The sequence below is a fragment of the Macrobrachium nipponense genome, chromosome 47 (assembly GCF_015104395.2).
Source record: "Macrobrachium nipponense isolate FS-2020 chromosome 47, ASM1510439v2, whole genome shotgun sequence".
Taxonomy (NCBI): Eukaryota; Metazoa; Arthropoda; class Malacostraca; order Decapoda; family Palaemonidae; genus Macrobrachium; species Macrobrachium nipponense.
Window position 1 is genome coordinate 26003795 of NC_087222.1, and position 22711 is coordinate 26026505.

Sequence of the window (22711 nt, forward strand, 5' to 3'; positions counted from 1 at the left end):
ACCGAGATGTACATAATTATAAAAAGGAAAATGAAGCTATGAGCTTTGGATGAAGAAACTGGGGAAGTAGAATATATAACACAAAAAGATACCCAAGGCACCAATGCTTAAACATTTAGACGTTACTATTAACAATTTGAAATGTTTCTCCAGAGTACTACAGGTCCTATTCACCCACCCAAATTATTCTTTCCAGTAGGAACAGCCCCATTTATTATATAACTTTGACCCCATACAGGAACAAGGAGCCAGTTTCGAATATGCAAATTGAAGAGTTAATACAGCAAGACCAAAATTAAAGCAAAGGTTTGGAAGATTTATGGTAGAAATTGAAAAGTTATGAGAAAATAAAGCAATATTAGAAACGGAAATAGTTGTATGCAGACTCATAGTATAGAATAAGTTAGTCTCTGGGAAAATGAAGAATTAGTAATGGCTAAGATTAATTTTTTAAAAAATTAAGGGAAAAACAAAGGAATATTCAAAAGCGCGTAGAACAACATAGAAAATAAGCCTAAACAGGTACCATTAATAGGGAAATGACCCAAAGAATAAATTTAAGGGGAAAAGAATCTTTAAAATATATATAAAAGGAAAAATCAGGAAAAAACAAAGGAATATCCAATAGCACGTATAAAAACGTAGAAAATAAGCTTAAACAAGTTCCATTAATAGCAAAATGACCAAAAAGAATAGATTTAAAGAGAGAAGAATATTATGAGGCACATTATAACCATTAAAAACCTAATTTTAAACCACCAACGACCTTTAAAAAGCCACTTGAAGGAGCCGTTACAAAGACGACCTTCTCTATTACTACTACTGCCATACTCAGCCATGCTGTTTCCCCTTCATATGTAGACTCGAATATCTCCTATAAGAAGGTCTGTAATTATTAATTTCCGGTTGAAAATAATTTAGAATAAATAATTAAGTGATTATTAATGGATTAAAACAAAAGTAAGTCAATTATAATGACAATAAAGACGTCTCTTATGAGGCGTCTTCGTGGACGAACTCTGGTCTATTTTCGCGATTTGGCTTCGAATTATGATGAAAAATGGTCGTAATTTAAGTTATTTTTTGGTGATTTTGATGGTTAGTTCATTAACATTGTCTAAATCAGACCAAATTACGTAGTTAGGCTAATAGGTATGTAGCCCTATCTAGGTAGTAGGTAGCCTAGTACCTAGCTAGTAGTATAGTATTTGCTCCCTGGACACTGTTCCATTAGGGTCCAAAGGTGGCCATATTTGAGACCTATTTAGGGGGCTATAATATCATTACCTAATATTAATTACACCTTAAAATCATATTAGATAAATATTATTAAGTTTAATTGAACCAAATTTAACCTAAAATTAGGATACCACACCTCCCCGCCCCCGCCCCCATCCATACCCAAAATGAAGGAAATGGAATGACACCGTTGGGAGATCTATACTATTCCATGGCGGCCTCGACTATGGCAGTTGCGGTTTTTCTATGCAGTTTCGCCTCCTGAACAAGAATTTTAAGTAATATTTATTCGGATAACTGTAATTAACCCCTAGGGACTCGTACTAAACACTGCAAAATACATTTGACGCCCCAATTCCTGGTGGCTTTTGTATTCGCAGGGATGAACGATGTGGTTATGTGGAATGCTTATATAGAAATACCACACCGTTTTCTATGTTATTAATAAATCTGCGGTGATATTCGGTTTTCTTCGTGCGGGCGTCACTGCCACTAAACGTGGCGGTAGGCCATTTTCCCATATTTACAGTTTTCTGTGATTTATTGATAATGATAATACTCTCTTTCAGCTCTCGTTTATGATTATGATAGGCTATATACCGTCTTATCTTTTAGGTTTTACGTTCGCCCTGAAGGGGCTGGTACTGAACGCGGCAGCCATTTTTCTGATATTTACCATATTACAGTCTTTCCTTTTTTCCTTTATGTTTTTTTGGTACTAAACACTGCGGCCATTTTGATCTATTTACCATATTATGTAATATATATTGATAACAATAATACTTTCTTTCAGCTCTCGTTTATACCTACGATACCCATATACCGTCTTACCTTTATGTTTTTTAAGGTACTAAATGCAGCGGCATTTCCCCGTAAACAGGTACTATACTAGTTACTGAACCAGAGGGGCGCGGTATTAGTCTTCATTTTTACCGAAAGAATAATGCGTGGAAGTTTTAGTTCAGATGTGGCGGAGGACGACCGGCCTAGGCTACTTTTGGCGGTAGTAAATAAAATTCCAGTAGGCCTAGGGATGCATATTAATTTACCTCCTTAACCTGTTCAGCTTCTGCATCGATTAATTCATCTCATTAAACTAAGTTAGAGTAGTGATAAGTAGTTTGTTTAATTTTTAAGGTTTTTCTATACATTTTTCTTTTTTATTTTGTCAGGTAAAATGTCAATAAGCTTATTTGCAGTAATGATAGAATAGCATTTCATTTTTAAGAATTTAATTTATTTTTTTTCATAAATTCCCTTGGGTAAAATCTCGGTAAACTAATTTATAACAATTGATTGATTAATTAGTTCTTGCTGGCATCGCAACAACGAGGTTATCGACGCCGTAATTTATAATAATAGTAGTGTTTATTGTCAAGTGCTTTATAAATATTACCTAATTTCCTCAGGTAAAATGTCAGTCCTTGACTTCTGTACTGAATTTCCCTGGCTGATTCCGTCCTTGAATTCCAAACCGCCTCGGTATTTCCACGGTTTAATCGACATTGCTGTAAGTATTAGCTGTAGTTTTTTTTTTTTTTTTTTTTTTTTTTACAATTCTATTAATATATTTCATGATTTTTTTTTTAATATAAATGCACTGATATTTATGAATATGTATAAGCATAAATTGCTCCAAGTGTTTTCTAAAGGTTTTTATAATTTTGTAAAAATTGACTATACTATATGTGTTTTTTTAGCATATTATATGATGCTTATTTTTAATATTAATGCACTAATTCTTATGAATATGTCTGTACATAAACAGACCTCTGATTTGGACCAGCAGATGGGGTTGTTTTTGAAAGAATTATTCCTTTACCTTAAAAAAAAAAAAAAACCTTTATCTCACATCATCGGATATTTTGAGCTTGGAACCGCATGGAGTACCACCTTGTATGTGCTGATCTGAATTTTTTTTATCTTATTCACCAGCAACTCCTTCAAATAGAACATATTTAATTCTGAGGTTATGTTCTTCATGAAACGTAGCAACATGTTGTTTCACATAATGGTTTTTTTAGGCCAACTGGTTACCTGTTTTTTAGCCTACATTTCTGTTTATTTTGCAGCGACCTTTTGGCCCCTACCTGCAACCCCTTTCATTCTTCTTATGTATGTACGTACTAACGTTCATATTCTCTTTCTTCCATCTTGCTATCCACCCTCTCCTAACAGTTATTTCATAGTGCGACTCGGAGGTTTTCCTCCTGTTATGCCTTTCAAATCTTTCTGCCATCAGTTTCCTTTCCAGAGCTGATTGATCTCGCAGGTCCAATTGCTGGGCCTTTGGCCTAAGTTCTATACGTATCACCATTTCCATTACTACTGTCAGATTTTAGGCATATGTAACCCCGCCATATGTAACCCCAATGTTCTGTCAGCGATGCAAAGGCAATGGCTGTATGAGGTATATAAGATTTTGGTGGTCCAAGGTAAATTGAGACTAAATTACTCTGAACAGGAGGAAGGGTTAAGGTAATATACTATCAAATGGGCTCTAATCTTATCAGCCTCATTGTTGAAAAGATTGAATATAGCAAATAGTTATTTATCTAACTCCCTTTGGTCTCTGATTGGTGATTGCTTATGGCATAATACTGGAAAAAGCTGTACTGTACACATCATGATTAACATAAGTAAAATAAAAGTTGATTGCAATTACAAATGACTTGAAATATTTTATATAAACTTACAGATTCTTAATACAGTACTGTACTTGTAGTATGTGGAAAATCATTGTGCTAAGGATTAATTGATAAGGTTTTTTCTCGTTATCCAGGGCACCTATTATGAGATTAGTTTGAAAATACCAAAGTTCCCGTCTACGAGAGGCATGAAACTGAGCACAAGTCTTGGTTTGTCGTGCCTTGTCGAAAGATGCCGCCCTCAGCTTTCTACGGTAAATTGTTCTGTCTCATACCTATAATCTGAGTTAGTAAAAACTTTATTTTTAAACATTTTTAGAATGTTTCAGTCAGCATGTGTTGTTGTAATACAAAACAGTATGTTTTCTAATCCACATTAAATTCACTAGTTGAATGTAGAATTAATATGTTTTCATAAATACTATTTTGTTTCTCTTTTCAGATTGAACAAGAATGTTCCACGATTCTTGAATATATGAGAAAGTTCCAGACGGTATGTGTAAGTAACCTGTTGTTTTATATATTGGCCCTTGAAAGAAAGTGGCAATGAATTATTTGAATCGTTTGTTATTATACATGATTTTACAAGTAGAGTGAGTGTAAAGTAAAAACATTTAGCCACTATTTTTTTGCCTACAGAAGTACAAACTCTTGCCTTTTATGTACGGGTTTAGAGAACGGTATTTGTTTATTTTTCTGGCTCATTTTCTGTCCAACATTCAAGTCCTTATTGCAGACATCAGCACATTCAAAACAAGATTCCTTCAGAGAAATTCCTCTACCTCCAGCATCCTTTTTCAAGTCCATTCTCTCACAACTAGAAGACATTGGATGGCGCAAGGTTTACGAAATCCCACCAGATTTCACCTACATCACTTTACAAGAAAGGTAACAGAATTTATGTATACCGTACCATATGTTTCTTTTGCCGTAAATTTATGGCTTACAATTAACTCTTGTGTAACACAGAGTCATCCCAGGTGTTTTAGGCACTAAAAATAAGTCAGTAGCTGTCTGCCAGACATATTGTACAAACAAGGGAAGATTTTCTTGCCACAGGCCGCTCAACTTATTCATTCATTGTCAGGACATGTAACCATCATTAAATTGCAGTCTTTTTTTTTTAATTTCCGTTTAAAACAAAATTTTAAATGAGGTTTCGTAAGCTTTCTGAAGGCAGAAGTTTGGCAACTGTATATTATTTTTTTTTTACTTGTTCAGAATGAAAAAGCAAGTTACACTTTTATGCTTCTATTTCAGTATTAGGTTTGTAATAACTGCAATTTTTGCATAGCAATTATTTTTGCTCATTTTGGTAGTGATAAGTGCTAGCAACCTGTTCGGCAAACAGTGGGCTAGTTAGTATTTTCTTCAGCGTTGGCTTTTGTCCATTTCATTGCTAGCCATCGGACTTTCTAGGTTTTAGGGAGGACTTTAGCTTTTTTTCAACTACTGATATTTATGTCTTGCACTGGACAATTGCTACTTTATTATTAATTTTTATTTGGTATGTTACTCAAAGTTTGTCTCTGTATTATTCCTGACTCTGAAACCTCAAAGTAATTATGTCTAAATTGCAAGTTCTCATGTTTAAAGTGTAATGACATGTTTAATCTGTGGTTATGGATATTACATTATGCCATTTCAAAATTTTGTTCAATTTTTTCAACTAATTCTTCCCTAGCTAGATTTGGGAAGATAAATGTTTGATTTATTCTTGTATGCTTTAGAATTGGAGTTGTAATTTTATGTGAAGTATATCAGGAATTTTATCAACTTTTATTTACTGGAGCCTTTATCTTTCCAGTGATATTAAGGGACGTCTTCATAAAATCAAGGTTGGAATACCCCAGGGCTACCCTGAGGAAGAACCTACTGTAGATGTAGATTTACCCAGAGAGTTCCAGTTCTCTTGGAACAGTGTGAGTATAATAATGTACACAATTTGTTTTTATTACTGTAAAATAGTTTACTAGACCACTGAGTCGTGTTTCTAGATTCGTAAATATTGCTCATGCATACATAGTACTGTTTGGCCACGTAAAGGAAGTCAATTAATTTCATTTGTTGGAATTAATAGCACCAAAATCGTTCATTTGAAAATATGGCTTCTAAAGGTTTCAACTTGTAACTCTTAATTGGTGAACTTCGTGGAACCTCTTGCAGTGCACTGTAGGTTCTTTGCAACGTCTCTTTGGCCCCCAGCTGTAACCCCTTTCATTCCTTTTGCTGTACCTCCACTCATATTCTCTTATCTTCCATCTTACATTCCACCATCTCCTAACAATTGTTTTATAGTTCAACTCTGAAGTTTTCCTCCTGTTACACCTTTCAAACTTTCATACTGTGTTCCCCTGTCACCACTGAATGATGTCTTAATCCCAGTGCTTGGCCTTTGGCCTAAATTGTGTGTTCCAATCCATTAATAGATGTGGTTTCTACTGGCTAAAAAATAGGCCAAGATCTCAAAGACTCATAATTTGTAAGTCCTGTAGAATGGCCCAAGAAATAATGGAAAAAGGACATAAAAGAACAAGACCAGATGGAAATTCAGGTAGAAAATGCACAAGACAAAGGGCATTACATAAATACTCCCTTCTTCCTTTTATTTTTTATTTTCTTATAGGTCGGAGGACTTCCTTTGATATTTGCTGCGTTCAAGGATCAACTATCAAGCGTACAGCAGTTTTGGGACGTTTTAGACGATTTGGACGAGACAGTGGTTGTGCTTGACCCACAAAATCCTGAAAGACGACACAAAACACGTCGCATTTTCCTAAGTCAGTGATCTGGTCTCAACTTTATACGGTTTTTTGTAAGAGATTTTGCTCAAATGACTTTGATTGTGATAAGGAATTCCCTTTTATATGTTAGTTTAAGATTTATTACTTGTTGCATTTCAGTAGTAGCTTGAAAAACATTCAGAATGAGCAAATTATAATAAGAATTTACCTTTTTTTTTATCTCTCTCTCTCTAATATTTCAGATTCTTACATGAACTGTTTCCAAAAGTATCACTATTTAATAAGTAACTAAATAATGTTCTCTAAATGTGTGTTACCTAGTTCTGAAGATATGGAAACGTGGACTACAGTACCTCATGTATGTATACTGTAGTTATATTCTTATGAAAAGAGCTTTTTCTTACGCAGGTAATCACGTGAGTGTACAGTTAACGATATCGGTGGAGCACCCTCGTAATCTACCCCAGTTTCACTTCTTTGGGCCTTCGTCGCTAACGACTCCTCTTAATAATTGCCTGACAGAAAAGTACCAGGTACTGTATGAGAGATGAAATGGGTCTGAAAATAAATAGTAATCATAAACAAAACTTAAGTGGATGTTCTTGTAATAATTTTGTTTAAACGTTACAGTATTTTTGCAATCATTAGTACATTATGTATTCAAGTTACATTTTATTGCAGTTTGGCATTTTCTCTTGCAACAGTTGCATCATTTAAAAGTTGTGTTTATATACAATGTTTCAGTTTCATGACAGTTGCATGCGATGATTCAGTTTCATGGCAACTGCAATGTTTTTCTAGTTCATATTGATTCACTGAGATCCAGAATTCCTTCAGAAGTGAATTAGTCCATCATAATAAGTAAAGAAGCTACCGCATTATACATAAACCTTGTGACAATCTATTTCCAGGACTGGGACCCAGAGCAAAGTATCGTGAATAACATCGAGAGGATTCTTGCCGTTGAAGTGGTCAAGCGATCAGCGCAGTCAGGAAGTGGCAATGAAGAATGGGGCGCAGAGTGTGCAGTTTGCTACTCTCTTCTTCTCGATGGCTGCCACCCCGATCTCACCTGTGACCACTGCAGTCAGTCGTTTCATTTGAATTGCTTGTACGAGGTAATTTGAGGAAATAATTATTCTAAATTAAGCCGTGCTACATTGTTTAGATTTGCAGTAGTGTTCACAAATTCCATCTTTGTCCTTGTTCTCCGGTGTTGGGAGCCAACAGTTTTGAGATTACTAGGCAACGCTCGTTTAATATACAATATCTTGCCGTAATTTGGCATAAAGTTTTCTACCATTTATGTAATTTTTGCACTACAAGTCTGCCTAGACTCAAGACACGGCCCTCTGGCTCTTTGGCGCTTTTTTTTTTTCCCGCTACCTATAATATTGTCTTTATTCTCAGGTCCATCAGATACTGTATCATCAATCTCTTCTCTGAAATCTAATTACGTATTGGTTATTGGTCCCATCCAATATACTAAATACCTACAAAGATGCTAAATATAGTTGTTACTAGAATACAAATGAACTGGATTTAAAGATTAATCTGCGTCGGAAAAAATTGTATCGTCTAACTGGCCGTTTATCCTTCTTCCTTTGCAGTGGCTTCATGGGCTTCCGAATAGCAGACAAAGCATGAAGTTCATTTTCGGAGACTGTCCATACTGTTCAAGGGTAGGTTGGAATTTCTAAGTACAGGCAGTCCCCGGGTTACAACGGGGGTTCCGTTCTTGAGACGCGTGGTAAGCCAAAAATCATCGTAAGCCGGAACATCATGAAAAATCCTAAGAAAACCTTACTTTTAATGCTTTGGGTGCATTGAAAACTATGTAAACTGCATTCGTATTGCAGTTTTCATAAAAAAAAAAAAACTTCAAATATTGATTATTTTGCTTTTTTGGTGTCATATTTCCTCTGCCAGATGAGCGTTGTAGGTGTCACAACCCTGGAAATAATTTGACGAATATAATTGAAAAGCGCCTTAACCTCGGAACGTCGTAAGCCGAACCCGTCATAACCCAGGGACTGCCTTATCTCAGTTGCTACCATTTATAAAAAAGAAACTAGTTTAATCTTAATTGGTTGTATGCATTTGAATGTATTATTCCATTATTATAATCACTTCAGCACGTGATTCATTTATCACAGATATCCACAGGTGAAAAGCAAGAGATTGGGTGTAGTAGGTCCTGACCGGTTTTGATTTGATTTCCAAGCCATTGGAAATAAAGTTGAAACCGGTCAGGACCTACACTCTGTCTATTATTTTTCACCTGTGGATATGTGGTATTATTCCATATTATAAAGTTTTACCAAACCACTGAGCTATCAGTTCTCACAGGGCTGGTCATAGCAAGCATCTATAACAACAATAGTATTGTCTTTAGTCCCTGTGGTGCTTGTTATTTTAAGAAGCAATAATGTTCCTGTACAAATACAATACTTCACATTGTTCCTGCTGGTATTAATGAACATTTGTCAATACCTGGCCTAAGATGTTGAGTGCTATGCAGTTAGTACTGTCAAACTCGCCCTGGACACAGCATCTTGTGACAATGGTACAATACAAGTACTATCCTACTTACAACCAAGTTTGGTTCTGACCCACTGGTTGTAAGTCAGAATGGATGTAAGTCGAACCTTAGAAAGTGGCCAACATACTGGGTAGGGTATACTATCAAACCTTTGCTATATAAGTGCCTACTTAGTACTGTAATGTAATGTACAATCATTATTTCAATCTTTTTACCATAATGTACTTCTACTAATACATTTTAATCATTTATGTAATAGTATATATTACGTACAATCAGGCATTGAGTTACAATGGGGTTAGGTTCTTGCATGCATGTCAAGTCGATTCTTACGTAAATTGGTTTGTAATTTAGTCTACAGTACAGTTAATACCAAATGATGCTGCAGATAGGGCAGGGTAACTCAAACTGATGCTGCCTGAGTGATGAGAGTTCTCATGAGATGGCGCAGTGCCAAGTAACTCAATGGTCAACTGTCTGAAGTAAGGTTGTAAGTACGAGTGGTCGTATGTCGAGCAGGTTGTAAGTTGGATAGTAGTTGTAAATATATTGGGTTTGATATGAAACAAATTACCTGCTATTATATATATATAGCATAAATCCATCATAATTTGACAACTGTACGATGTTATACACTGATGGTGAAATTCACTAATAAAAGTTTTGTCTTGCAGCTGATATCTTGCAAAGTTCCTGCATAGCCCATAGGAGGAGGGACTGGACCCAAAACAAAGATCTCAGGTTGTCTGCATTTTGTAAAATACTAAAGTTTTTATACAATATTGTACCTGACACGGCTCGAACAGAGTACGGCCTCTGTAATGTTTATATGAAAACTTCATGCATCTTTTTTTTTCTTTATTCATTTTTCACAACTACAATATTTCAGTATTTTTCTAATAAACTTGTAAAAATTCAAAATAAAGAACTGAATAACCAAACACAAGTGTTTTTCCCATTAAAAAAATCAGTAGTATAATGTTCCTAATTAAAGAAGCATTCATACAGGTTTCAAAGATTATCAGTTAAGTTATAAATCAGATTCCTCAAGTTAATGTGAAATTTCTCTCAACCTCAGAAATTCTTACATTGAATTCATATCTGATCCATTTACCTACTGGCTTTATTCTACATCATCTCTGATCTCCTCGCACTTAAAATCTCTGGTATTTTTATTTTTACCGCATGTTTTGGAGGCCACATCCTCATTTATATTGCCTTCTAATGGATTCCAGTCATGACCAAATTTTATAACTTGCTTTTCTCCTCGGCATACAAACCATGTAAGCCAGTGGTTAAGAGATTTACCTCCTTTCTATGAGGAAACTCATGCGTGGTTACACGAGTTATTTCTTGTAATCTTCGTATTCTGCGTTTTCGTTACCATAACACAATATAAAGTCATTAAATTAATAAAAATCTAATGATGTTTCTAAAAACTGATGCCTCAGTTACGATTAACTAAAGTTCCAGAGAGGAGTAAGAACTGACTGTGGAATTTACTAAACACTTGAATTATTATTATTTTTATTATTTGTTTAAGCAGCCATTTCCGACTAAGTCCAATCGGCTGCTTAATGCAGATACAATCTGTTAAAATTGCCATGTTAAATAAATATATTTTTAGTCATTTAGTTTAAAAAAAAAAATAAATAGATAAAACTTTACTGTAGACATTAAAAATAATTTTGTATGAATAAAATTATTTACATATATTTTAATGTATCTAATAAAATTATTTATATGTTTTAATAGTTCTATATCTTAAAAATTTTAAAATCTTGCGAATATTTCAGTCGTCATCTCCTAGAATGTCCTGCATTCTAGCAGATGATCCAAAGTATTTAAGTCTAATATGTGAATACTTAGAGCATTCAATTAAAATGTGTTTCACAGTTACTCTGGTTTGACAGGTATCACATTCTGGAGGTGCTGATTTGACATAAGAAAGCCATGGGTAACCTTGTGTGCCCATATGCAGCCTGCACAAAGCGACCTCATGGTTTCTCTGCTTTCTGTAAAGAAAATTTTTAAAGGGAATGATATTGGTCTTTACCGACTTCAAGTTTGTTATTTTCAAGTGATAAACCATTGGTCTTCCAGATTTATCTAAAATAAATTTTTAAATAATTTTTTTGGAGTCCATTATAATAATGTTTTGTACATTTTATTTCTATTATTTAATGCTGCTTCCTTTGCATTTTATCTGCAATTTCATTGCCTTCAATTCCAACATGACCTGGTGTCCAGCACAAGGATATCTCGATATTTCGAAGGCTTAAAAAATGAATATTTTCTTGTATTGCTCTTATAGCAGGGTGATGATGATTGAAAGGATCTCTTGCTTGAATGGCACTTTTTGAATCACTATATATAGTGTAATGTTTGCAAGGAGTTCTAGCAATTTTATACAGAGCCAATGAAATTCCTGCCAATTCAGCGGAATATATGGAGCTATAAATTGGCATTCTTCCACGATATTATTTTTCGTCTGCAATAACTGCAAACCACATAGCAGCATCAGCTTTTGAGCCATCTGCATAAATGGAGATAGTATTTGCATGGATTTCTTGGTGTTCCAAAAAGATTTGTTTGACAGCGTAACTTGGAATTTCATCGTTTTTTTTTAAATTGAATAACTCATGGCATACATGAGGCTTATTCCATTTCCAAAAAGGTGTTGATTTGGTAAATGGTTCAGGAATTTTAATGGTGAATATTATATTCTCTATATATTTTCAGTCGTATATAACAAATGGGTAAAATGATCGTGGTCCAATTCTTTTTGGAATGATGGTATTATTTATCATTCTACTCAGTTTTGATGGGTATCTTAATGTTCGCAAATAGAAGTTTAAACAATATTCGACCCTTCTTTGATCAAGTGAACACAGACCTGTTTCACTATACAGAGAAATAACAGGTGTAGATTCAAATGCACCCGTAGCATATCTCAAACCTGCATTATGAAGGGGATCTAATTTTTCCAATGTACTGGCAGATGCAGAAGCATATAGATGCGACCCATAATCAATTTTACTCAGTATCAAAGTCTTGTGTAATAGAGTAATGTACTTCTATCTGAGCTCCACTTGGTATGTGACAATTTCTTCAATAGATGTAGTACTTTACTACAGCTTTCACGTAGGCAATTAATGTGAAATTTCCAAGTCATCCGTTGGTCAAAATGCAACCCAAGAAATTTGGTATGCGTAACAAAATTAGTTGGTTTATCATACAGTAGCAATTTCATTTTCGGTACATTTTTCTTATAGTGAATCCATGTGCATTAGTCCACGATACGATAAGATCAAGAGATTTTTGTAGTATGATTTGTCCTGTATAAATATCAAAGTGGATGATCCAAATGGCAAAATCATCTACATGTAATGAACTCTGTACACCAGTTGGTAGTTGTTTTGTAATGTCATGATAAAAAGGGTGGTGCTCAAAACACTACCTTGTAGAACTCCTTCGTATTGTGGATACTCCTCAGATAAAACACCATTTATCTTAACTCTAAAAGTTCTTTCCTTTAAAAATTGTACTGTGTTTATGGGTAAAAATCCTCTCAGTCCAGAATAATGCATTTCTTTTAAAATTTGATGATTCGATGTCTTGTCATAGGCCTTCTCCATATCAAAGAAGATGGGTTTGGCATAGTATGGTATTTGAAGCAAATGCTTTCCCAATATCGGTGTCAAGTAAAGTTAAAGGATCAAGGGTAGATCTTAGTTTCCTATATCCATATTGTGAAACGGAAAAGTATCCTGTTTTTCCAAGATACCAGATTATTCTGTTGCTAATCATTTTCTCAAACAATTTACATAAGCAGCTTGTTAATGCTATTGGTCTGTAGCAGTCTGTGTCATAAGGATCTTTAAAGGCCTGGCTTCAAGAATGGAAGATCCAGTGCTTTCCGGCAATCTTGTGGGAAATATATTTCAATCCATATTTTGTTATATAGCTTTAATAAATATTGTAAACTGTTTGGGTGAAGGTGTTTCAACATTTCAAATGTGATCATATCTTCACCCGGGGCTATATTGGAGCATGTTGACAATGCCGATAAAAGTTCATCCATGGTAAAGCAATCATTGTATGAATAATATTGATTAGTTGAAAGTTAATTGGAATTTTTTCTTCTTTTTCTTTAATGCTGCGAAAAATTTTTATTGACGAATCTTTGGAAATATTACTTCAATGTTCTGCTAGGCAAGTTGCTACCTCTCTAGGATCATATGTCAGTTTGCTATTGATTTTCAAAACTGGGACATGGGATCGAATGTGCTTTCCTAGTATTTTATGGACTTTTTTTCCAGATCTTACTTAGGGGTGTATCTTTGCAATCGATTTTAGGTCGTTACACCAAGATTTTCTTTGTGCTTCATTAAATATTCGTTTTGCTTCAGCACATGACCTTTTATATAATCTATGTAATCTGAATCGTTTCTCGACTTAAATTTTCTTTGGGCTTTACTACTACGGGCCTTCTTTGCTTTCTTACACTCCTCATTCCACCAAGGAACTGGACATTTAATCTTTACTTGTGCTACAAATGGTATAGATGACTCTGCAGCATCAATTACCAGAACTAAAAACATAACCAGAATAGTTTCTATGTCCAAATTATTATCCCATAATGGAACATTCTTCGTGCATTCACTAAAATCTTCCCATTTGGACATTAAATTTATTAATTGATATCTCTCCAGTGAAATCTAGAATACTAATTAAAACAGGGAAATGATCGCTACCACACAAATCATCATAAGTGTTCCAAAAATATGTCTGCTAGATCTTGTGAGCACAAGGACAAATGTATGTGAGAGTAACTTTTTGTTCGTTGGTCAAAATGCGTTGGTTTGTCTTTATCTAATATATGGAGTTGATTATCTATAACAAAATCAAGTATCATGCTGCCTCTGGAGTTTGATTTTACATCATGTAATGATAAATGTCTTGCGTTGAAATATCCTAGAAGTAGCATTGGTTGGGGAAGCTTCTTGACCAAGTCATTCAACTTTACTAAATCTATATTATTATTTGGACTTATTAGATATACAGAGCAAATCGTTATAATTTCCTCTACTTGTATCTGAACTGCTGAGGCATTTATTTCAGATGAAGATTAGATATTGTGAAAATGAAAGATTATATATCGTGAAAGGTACATCTTTTCTAATGAGAATCATATTATCTTGCTGATTAGCAGAGTGATGGATGTATATTATTTAGGGCTAAACCTCAGGCACTGGGGCCAAGAAGGCCATTCAGCGATGTTGATAACGTGTAAAATTTATTTGTAAAACTGGAGGAAATAGGTAAAAATGTTTCATCGAGGCAGATACAAATTGGGCTATTTTCATCAATTAATTTAAGTAACTAACTTGTTTTTGTTAATGCTTCGAATGTTCCATTGCAATATGAATGAGGGAGTGTCCTTATTTGTATTGGTGAATTTTACTTATTTTCGTCGGTCTTACGACCCTGAGCTGAAAGAACTGGGTCCACTTTAGTTTTGATAATATTTTTGTTGCTGTACATAGGAATTTTGCTTCTAGCACCTTTTCTATAATCTGGTGGCGTAGCATAGTCTCGTACTAGTGACTTATATATCGTTTGATGTTTGGTTTTCTTATAGGTTCCTTAGATTTCTATAAAGCTATTTCGTTTGAGTAATTTTCTGAAGGGTCTTTACTATCGGTGGTATAAACTGTTTTTTCTGAGCTGGTAGTTTCCAAACATTTACTATTTGGACTATGAAGATTTTTCTCGTTCTTAGGTGAGGATGGTTCACTATATGTTCTAGGAAAGAGACCTAGAACATACAGTGAACCATCCTCCCCTAGAACGAGTCCAAATAGTAAAGGTTTGAAAACTACCAGCTCAGAAGAAACCATTGTTTATACCACCGATAGTGGTATAAATTGCTGGTCAATCTACTTCTCTTAATATTTCTTCAAGATTTTGTAGTCTGTTTTTGTTACGGAATATCCTCAGATATATCTCTTCTTCTTTCTTTTGACATATTAGCAGAGATATCCTCTCTCTGTTCATCAAGACGATCATCTACTGCAAGGTTGGTCAGTTGCTATGAACTTACTACGTATCTCGATAGTAGTTTTTATCTGATTTTTCTACAGTGATTTGATTTCTGGCGTTAAAAAGTATTGGATAGCTTGTGAAATATCGTTGGATATGATTTTGCTTTGGTGTTTGAGCGTATCTGCAAATGTTTTGCAGGGAAGCTGTATATTCCTTCTTCTTTCATGTCTTCCTTAGCCTCCTTAACTGTTATACCAAATTTTCTTGATCTGGCAAGGGCTTCTTGGAAATATCCGAAATATACATATTCCCTTACATAAGCATGGTGCGCACCATTCCAGTTAAAGCCTTTTTTTTAGGGTTGGAGCATTCATCACTACTATGCTCCAAGGAGCCACATAAAGCATTTAGGCAAGCCCAAAGACTTGCAGAGTTTTGCTTTATGTTCAAATGTCAAGCAAATTTTACATTGCATAGGTTTTGGATGTTCTTCTCTAATTGCTATTCTTTTGTTTCCTATTTTCATATATGTTGGAATTGTTTGCTGTGAAAAATAATTTTAGCTATCTTCAGACTTCTTCCAGTTTTAACACTTTCTCATAAACAATAACTGATTTAACATTGTATTTTTGATAATCTAGGACTTTTTAATGTTTCACACAGATTCATTGGTCTCACTTTCAATTCTAAGATTATCCAGCAACACTTCCAATTCTAGTGTTATAATGGGCCTCCTCTGAAGCATTTACATAATGAATTCAAAGTTTTGTAGTTTCTTCGATTCTTCAGATTTAGCCTTTACGATGATTTTTTTTTTTCGACTGAGAATCGGGGATTGTCACAGCCAAGAATTTTCTTAAGTGAACGGTATATAACTAATTCACTTTGAGGGGTTACGTCGTCGCTTATTTTGATTGTGATACCGAGACACGACTGGAGGAGAAAAAATATCTTATTTTTTTAAATGTTCTCTTTTGAGTGTGTTTTTGGTACGTATGGCTCTAAATACCAAATTGTAACTAATTTGTATTTTTTCCTAACTAACAACCTGAGGTCTTAACATTAGGATTTACTAGCGCCAAGCTGGAAACCGGTAGAATTAAAAAAAAAAAAAAATTACACTTGTGAGATCCAGGGACTAATGGCATCTTATACCAGGTTCACGGGGCATGTATACCCAGAATGCCCACGGCTACCTGTGACCCATCAGTTATATTTCTAACCAGTTTAGACTGCTAGAGGGGTGGTTCGAGGTGGGCCTTTAACTGTTTAAGACTCAGGTTTGTTAGTTATGAAAAATACAATTAGTTACAAATTTGGTATTTGTTCATACACGAAACAACCTTCGGTCTTAAACATTAGGATAGACTTACTATTGGAGGGAGGTAAGTCTCTACAACTGACTGGAAGTTTGCCACCTTATCCATTTCCGAATATATAGGGAAATTCTAGAGAATGGACAATGAACCTAGGACCAAAGATATAAGCGGATCTATTGGTTTCCTCCCACTGGGTGTAGATACCATTCTACTGTTTACTCTTGTCCCTTGCGACTGGATCCACCTTCACCCCTCTTTCCTTATTATCCGAGGGGTGTTGCTACTGAAAGTATATCATCAGCTAAGATAGCTTCACAGTATGGCTGACCATCTTCACCTGCATCTAGTCCGTTCCAGCACATGACGGTACTCTCCTTCATATTGCCCGTAGTTAAAGGAGTAGGAAGAAAGTATAAAGAAAAAAAGACCAGTCATCCCATTCATTCTACTTTCATACCTTCATCTTAGACTAGACGCAAACTGACCCGCCAGGGGCACTGGATGAACTATATCACTTGTTGGTCCGCACCACTGGACCCAAGGAAAAGGTGTCCAGGATCTATGGGCAACATCTTTCAAATAAATGAGGTGAAAGTTGTTTGGCGCTTCCACACGCCAGCTTTCAGAATTTTATCCACAGACATGTTCTTCTTAAATGCTAGGGAAGCACTCACACCCTGATGTCATAGCTCTAGCTCCCACCTGGCTATCTGACCCTCTGTCTTTCTGCAGTATAAGCATTTTCTGATTGTCGTCCCTTAGCCAAAATGATATTTGTATTCTTGGACACTTCCTTCTTGTTCCGTCCTGTACTTACGAACAACCTCTGGCCCACACCCCGGCCTGAGGTGCCTTGTTCTCTTTTAAGTACTCCCTTAGTGCCCTGACGGGGCACAGGAGCATTTCAGCTTTGTCGTTGTCTACAAAGTCTGCCAAGGAAGGTATGGTAAAGGAGTCGAATCTGCCGTCTACTATTGTTGGATTTTGGGTCTTTGCCACGAATTCTGGGACACTCACACAACCATTGATCTCCAACCTCTCGAGTGCTTTATGAGATATGAGATGGCCATGTAGCTCCCACCCTTTTGGTTGAAGCCGGGCCAATAAGAAGACTGTCTTCAGGGTCAGGCTCCTATCCGTGGACTGCCTTAGTGGTTCGTAAGGGGGTTTTGTCAGACTACTCAGTACCTTGGTCGATATCCCAATCTTGGGGTTTTTAGCTCCTTTGGTGGGCATGACTGTTCAAAGCTCCTCATCAGCATGGCCAAACTCCCATGAAGACGATATGTCCATCCTTTCATTCGTAAGACTGAGGCTAGAGCAGCCCTGTACCCCCTTCACTGCAGATACAGACATATGTTTTTTCTGTTCTGAGATATATCAGAAAGTCTGCTAACTGCTGAATAGTGGTACCAGTGGAGGACACTTCCCCCTACGACACCAATCACAGTATGCTGACCACTTCCCTTGGATATCTGTCGCAGATGATTATTTTCTGATATTACCTGCCATCTGAGTTGCTGCTTTCTGCGAAAACCCTGTCGCTCTCGGAGGAGATACTTGACAGTCTCCACCCGTGAAGCGATAGGGACTTCACCGACTGGTGGTACCTCTCACGAGGCTGACAGAAGGTTGCTCCATGGAGGTAACTCTCTTGGCACATCTACTAGGAGTTCCAGTAGGTCTGGAAACCACTCTGCTTTCGGCCATACGGGGCTACCAGGGTCATCTTGAGGTTCTGAGACCGCATTACCCTGTTCAGAACCTGACGGATTAGACAAAATGGAGGAAATGCGTACACGTCAGATTGTCCCAGGGGTGTTGTAGCGCATCTTCTGCTGCTGCCTCTGCGTCCGGGACTACTGAACATACACTTCCAAACTTTTTGTTGTACCTGGTTGCGAATAGGTCTATGATCGGTCCTTCCCACACATGAGCATCCTGTCCACTACCTGTTGGTGTAGGGACCACTCCGTTCCCAGAATCTGATCCCTGCGGCTCAACTTAGCCACTGTTTCTTTTTCCCGGAATATACCTGGCCTTGATGTCTACCAGGTTCTCTATAGCCCACTGGTGAAGTTGAACTGTCATCACATGTAACTGCCGAGAACTAGGCCTCCTTGCTTGTTATAATAAGCACTACTGTGGTGTTGTCTGACATCAATACCACCGAGTGTCCCTTTACTCTCTCCCTGAATTCTTGTAGAGCCAGGAAAGCTGCTTTCAACTCCAGCACGTTTATATGGAGTTCTCTGTCCTTGCAACTCCATTTTGCTGACACCTCAACTCCTCCATATGGGCTCCCCAGCCTTCTAGTGATGCATCCGAGAACAGCAAGAGGTCTGGGGAGGATTGTTGAAGGGGACACCCACTGTCAGATTGTCGTCGTCCACCCACCACAGCAAGTCTTTCCTCACTTCTGCCGACAAGGGAATTTGCTCGTACGGGTGATCTACTGTTTGGTGACCAAACTCTTCATCCTCCATTGTAGGGACCGAAGGTGTAGCCTTCCTTGTGGTACTAGCTCTCCAGGGAGGTTAGGATTCCCAGCACCACCTGCCACTGTCTTGCTGGCTGTGTCTGCTTTCCCAGAAAGGCATTAACCACCACTTGTTTGCATTTCTGTACTCTTTGGTCTGTCGGGAATACTTTGGCTTGTGTTGTGTCTATCACCATTCCCAGATATTGTTCCAAACGTTGACTTGGATCCAGCTGCGACTTCTGCTGATTCACCACAATACCTAGGCTGGTGACAAAGCTGCAGGAGGGCCGCCCTGTCCCTGAGTAATTTCTCCCTGGACTTTGCTATCAACCCAGCCAATCGTCCAGATATCTTATCAGCCTGATCCCCTGAGCGTGCGCCCCTGCCGACACGAGGTGAACACTCTTGTAAAACTTGAGGACGTTGTCAATCCGAAGCACAGGACCTTGAACTCGAAAGCTTTCCCTGCAAGACTGAAGCGGAGAAATTTCCTTGAAGACTGATGGACTTGGTATCTGAAAGTATGCGTCCTTTAGATCGACTGTCAGCATAAAGTCTCCGATTCTGACTGCTTGTAGAACCGTTTTCGGAGTTTCCATCTTGAAACTGGTTTTCCTTATAACAGATTCAGCGTTGACAGGTCTATTACTGTCCTCCACTCCCCGTTGGCTTTGGGTACCAGGAAAATCCTGCTGTAGAAGCCTTTTGTCGGACTGCATACTTGTTGCACAGCTCCTTTTTCCATCATCTTCTCACTTCGTCCTGCAGAATAGTGGCCTTCTGAGATTTGTGGGCATAAGTGACGTGGGGTAATGGTTGATCTCTGTCATGGGGCGGGGTTACCTCGAACGGAATCAATACCCGATCCTGACAACTCCACCACCCACTGCTCTGCCCCTAGTTCCTGCCACACCTTCCAGTGATTTGCCAGGCAACCCCCCACTGGTGTGGCCGAGTGATGGGAGGCGCCATCCTATCTTCTTGAGCCTCTCCCCCTTCCCCTATTGCCCCTTCCTCTGTTGTTTCTATTGTGAAAGGGCCGTGAGTTATCCTCTTTGGGGAGAGGGTCTTGTGACTCTATTAGGGATGCTATGTCTCACTGGTTTCTTTCGAGACATCTGCTGTTGTCTTCCCTCCAAAGGAATAGTTTGACTGTTAGAGGTTTTCCTAACTGCCTGTTGCACAACCTATCGTTAGTGTCCACCTCTTCTATCTATCGCTTCTTCCAGTATGACCTCTGGCAACAGTAGTTGCGATTCCAAGATATCCCCATTCCTCATTGCTAACAGGGAATCCAAATCCACATTGCGGCTTAGTCTAGCCAATGCTGCATCTCTCCTCATTAGCAGGATATTTGCCAAACATTGGCACTTACGTTTGTCAGGTACGCAATCGCTTGGACCCTGACTGTAGTAATCTAATGAACAATGGTTCTCTACTACTTTCCTTGTTGCTTCCGAGGATGCAATTTTGTTTTCGCCACTGCTGTTGACCAAAGGTCTAACCAGGACGCAGCCTGAAAGACAGAAGAAGCTGTTGCTTCTAACGTGGCAGCTGCAAGACCGATTCCGCATGACTCGAACAAGGCAATTCATACGACACCATTGGTATCCCTCTTTAGTCCAAACGCCCTGTCAATTCCAGGAGGAAGCATACTGCCGGTGTTTCTGTCTTCTCCGAAAGGCTATTGAATTGACGAATCAAATCAATAACCTCTGCATACGAGGCCGAAACTCTTGGTTTTCTCCTTCCGCCGGCTCTAGTGTACCACTCTCAGTCACGAGAGATGTTTGCCTCGCCCCCTATCTTCTGACGACGCCCGGAATTCCACGGCCGCCTGCCCCTACCGTCGCGGCCTCGTTTGATCTTTGCTGCCGCTGTTGGCTCGATCCCAGATAGTCAGCAGGGGAACGAGAACGTCTCACTCTTTCTCTGCTCACTGATCTAGAGCGAGAATCTCTTCTAGATCTCCAAGATGAAGGCTCCCTTAAGACGAGGTAAGTTCGTCTTTTATAGCATTGGCATCGTTTTTCGAGCGTCGGCGAGCCGCCTCGGCCTTCTATCCAGACGGACACTGCCTTCCACGAACGTATCCGCCGAGGTTGCCAACTCTCTATTTTTGTACTTTTAATAGGAGCCTTATCGTCCTTCGTACGTATTTTGAAACGGCCTTACGGGCGAAACTGGGATCTGCATTCCCTCCTCTGCTGCACCTTTTCGCCGCCAACGTCGATTTTACCAGAGGTATCGCAGTTTTTGCGATCCGAACTGGCAACTCCGCCTCGGCCGCTAGCTCGCCGGCCGTCACCTCTCTCGCTTGTTCGGACTCTTGCGAACGGCTTTGTCTGGCAACCTTGTGCTTAATAGCCGCTGATTTTCCGACCTTCTGCTGACTTGGAAATGACAGTCTTCGTCCGAAGGAGAGGAAGAATTGATTCTTCTCCTCTTGGCCCGAGGATCCGCTAGGAACTCCCGAATCCTCCTCCAACGCTTGACTGGCGCTCGCCGTGACGTTATCGGACTTAGCGATGACGCCGAACTAGAAGAAGACGAAGAAGGCGAATCACACTTTTTCTTTTTGTCTCTCTTATTCATTCTCTCCTCTATATCCTGTAAACTTCTGCATTACAGTTTGCATTGACGGATCAGAAGGCTATTAGCGTCTGGGTTGCAGGCGAAAAAGGCCGAGAATCGGTCTGTGACGTCATCACGCCTGCCATCTCAGAGAGTGACGTATGTTGTGACGTCATCGCTCTCGTAGGGAGAGACTGAGAGGTTTCTGCTGGTAACCGCACGTTTGCTGCCAAATTACCTCCCACGTTCTGCATCGCTGTAAATACTGAGTGGGATGGAGAAGCAGCGGCATTAATTCCCCATAAAATTGCAAGCCCGGGGGATGAGGAACATTCAGCGCTGCCGGACCCTGCTGGAACCGTGACGTCATATAATGCGCAAGCAGACCATCCAAGGTTGGTACGCCTGGTAGCCTAGCGCTGACCACGTACCATCTAACCTATGCGCTTGCGTAGCAGGAGCCTGGAACAAAGATGGCGGATCTCCCCCTCTACTTGCTTGGAACAAAGGAGAGTGCAAATTATTCATAAAATTACCCAAGGCCCCTCCTGAACGTTTCCGATACAGAACCGCTAGAGAAACGAAGGGGTATGAGACAATTCAAAAGCAGGTGGAGAAACATATGGAGCAGCCGGGTGTTTATTACCGATACAAAAGAAGCCGGTAAGGTTTGGTCATCCAAAGATGGCGTCACCCCCTTTCTTTTGTATTGGCTTTTCCCATAGAACTTCTTCCACTGTTCCACCGACCAACCGCGACAAACAGAACACGGATTAGTAACCGTACGTACGTTTTCCCATGCACCTACTACACGTTGGATGAGGATCCGTCGACACCGAGGTTAGGAACCTAGAACAAGGGAAGCCACTGACTCCTGGGCATTTCCTTTGTCTCCTCTTCGAAGCGGTAGACGATCCCGATGTTGAGGCAAAATTCTCCTCATACCACGTATACACTCTTACCACACACTGATCACACTTGGAGAAAGAAAAGGAATGAAAAATAAAAAAATGAATGGATAAAGAACGGGCAAACTGAAAACCGGCTTTAAATGAGATAGACAGTAACACGTCTTATCTTAAAGGCGGTAGGAAAATAACTGGGGATTGTCACAG

General features: G+C 38.4%; 1 protein-coding gene across 5 annotated transcripts; it reads left to right on the forward strand.

Annotated features, from left to right (window-relative positions):
• The first annotated feature begins 737 nt into the window (after positions 1-737).
• LOC135204794 (E3 ubiquitin-protein ligase FANCL-like) lies at positions 738-10134 on the forward strand. Of its 5 annotated transcripts, none has more exons than XM_064234975.1 (11): positions 738-884; positions 2649-2749; positions 4022-4141; positions 4330-4380; positions 4624-4775; positions 5695-5809; positions 6514-6667; positions 7040-7164; positions 7543-7749; positions 8242-8313; positions 9848-10134. In XM_064234975.1, exons 2-11 carry the CDS (start codon positions 2654-2656, stop codon positions 9872-9874), a joined length of 1119 nt encoding a protein of 372 aa, XP_064091045.1. In that variant the 5' UTR covers positions 738-884; positions 2649-2653; the 3' UTR covers positions 9875-10134. The 5 variants fall into 5 exon arrangements, with proteins under 5 accessions (XP_064091045.1, XP_064091041.1, XP_064091042.1 ...); XM_064234971.1 differs by having other exon boundaries at positions 739-884; positions 4330-4386; positions 9848-10133; XM_064234972.1 differs by having other exon boundaries at positions 830-960; positions 4330-4386; positions 9848-10133.
• The last annotated feature ends 12577 nt before the right edge of the window (positions 10135-22711 follow it).

What these genes read in the sequence shown, in the direction of transcription:
- LOC135204794 (XM_064234971.1), top strand. Translation starts at nt 2,654, where the DNA reads ATGTCAGTCCTTGACTTCTGTACTGAATTTCCCTGGCTGATTCCGTCC. An exon ending in ACGGTTTAATCGACATTGCT is followed by an intron (nt 2,750 to 4,021) that starts GTAAGTATTAGC and finishes CTCGTTATCCAG; the next exon opens with GGCACCTATTATGAGATTAG. An exon ending in GAAAGTTCCAGACGGTATGT is followed by an intron (nt 4,387 to 4,623) that starts GTAAGTAACCTG and finishes TCCTTATTGCAG; the next exon opens with ACATCAGCACATTCAAAACA.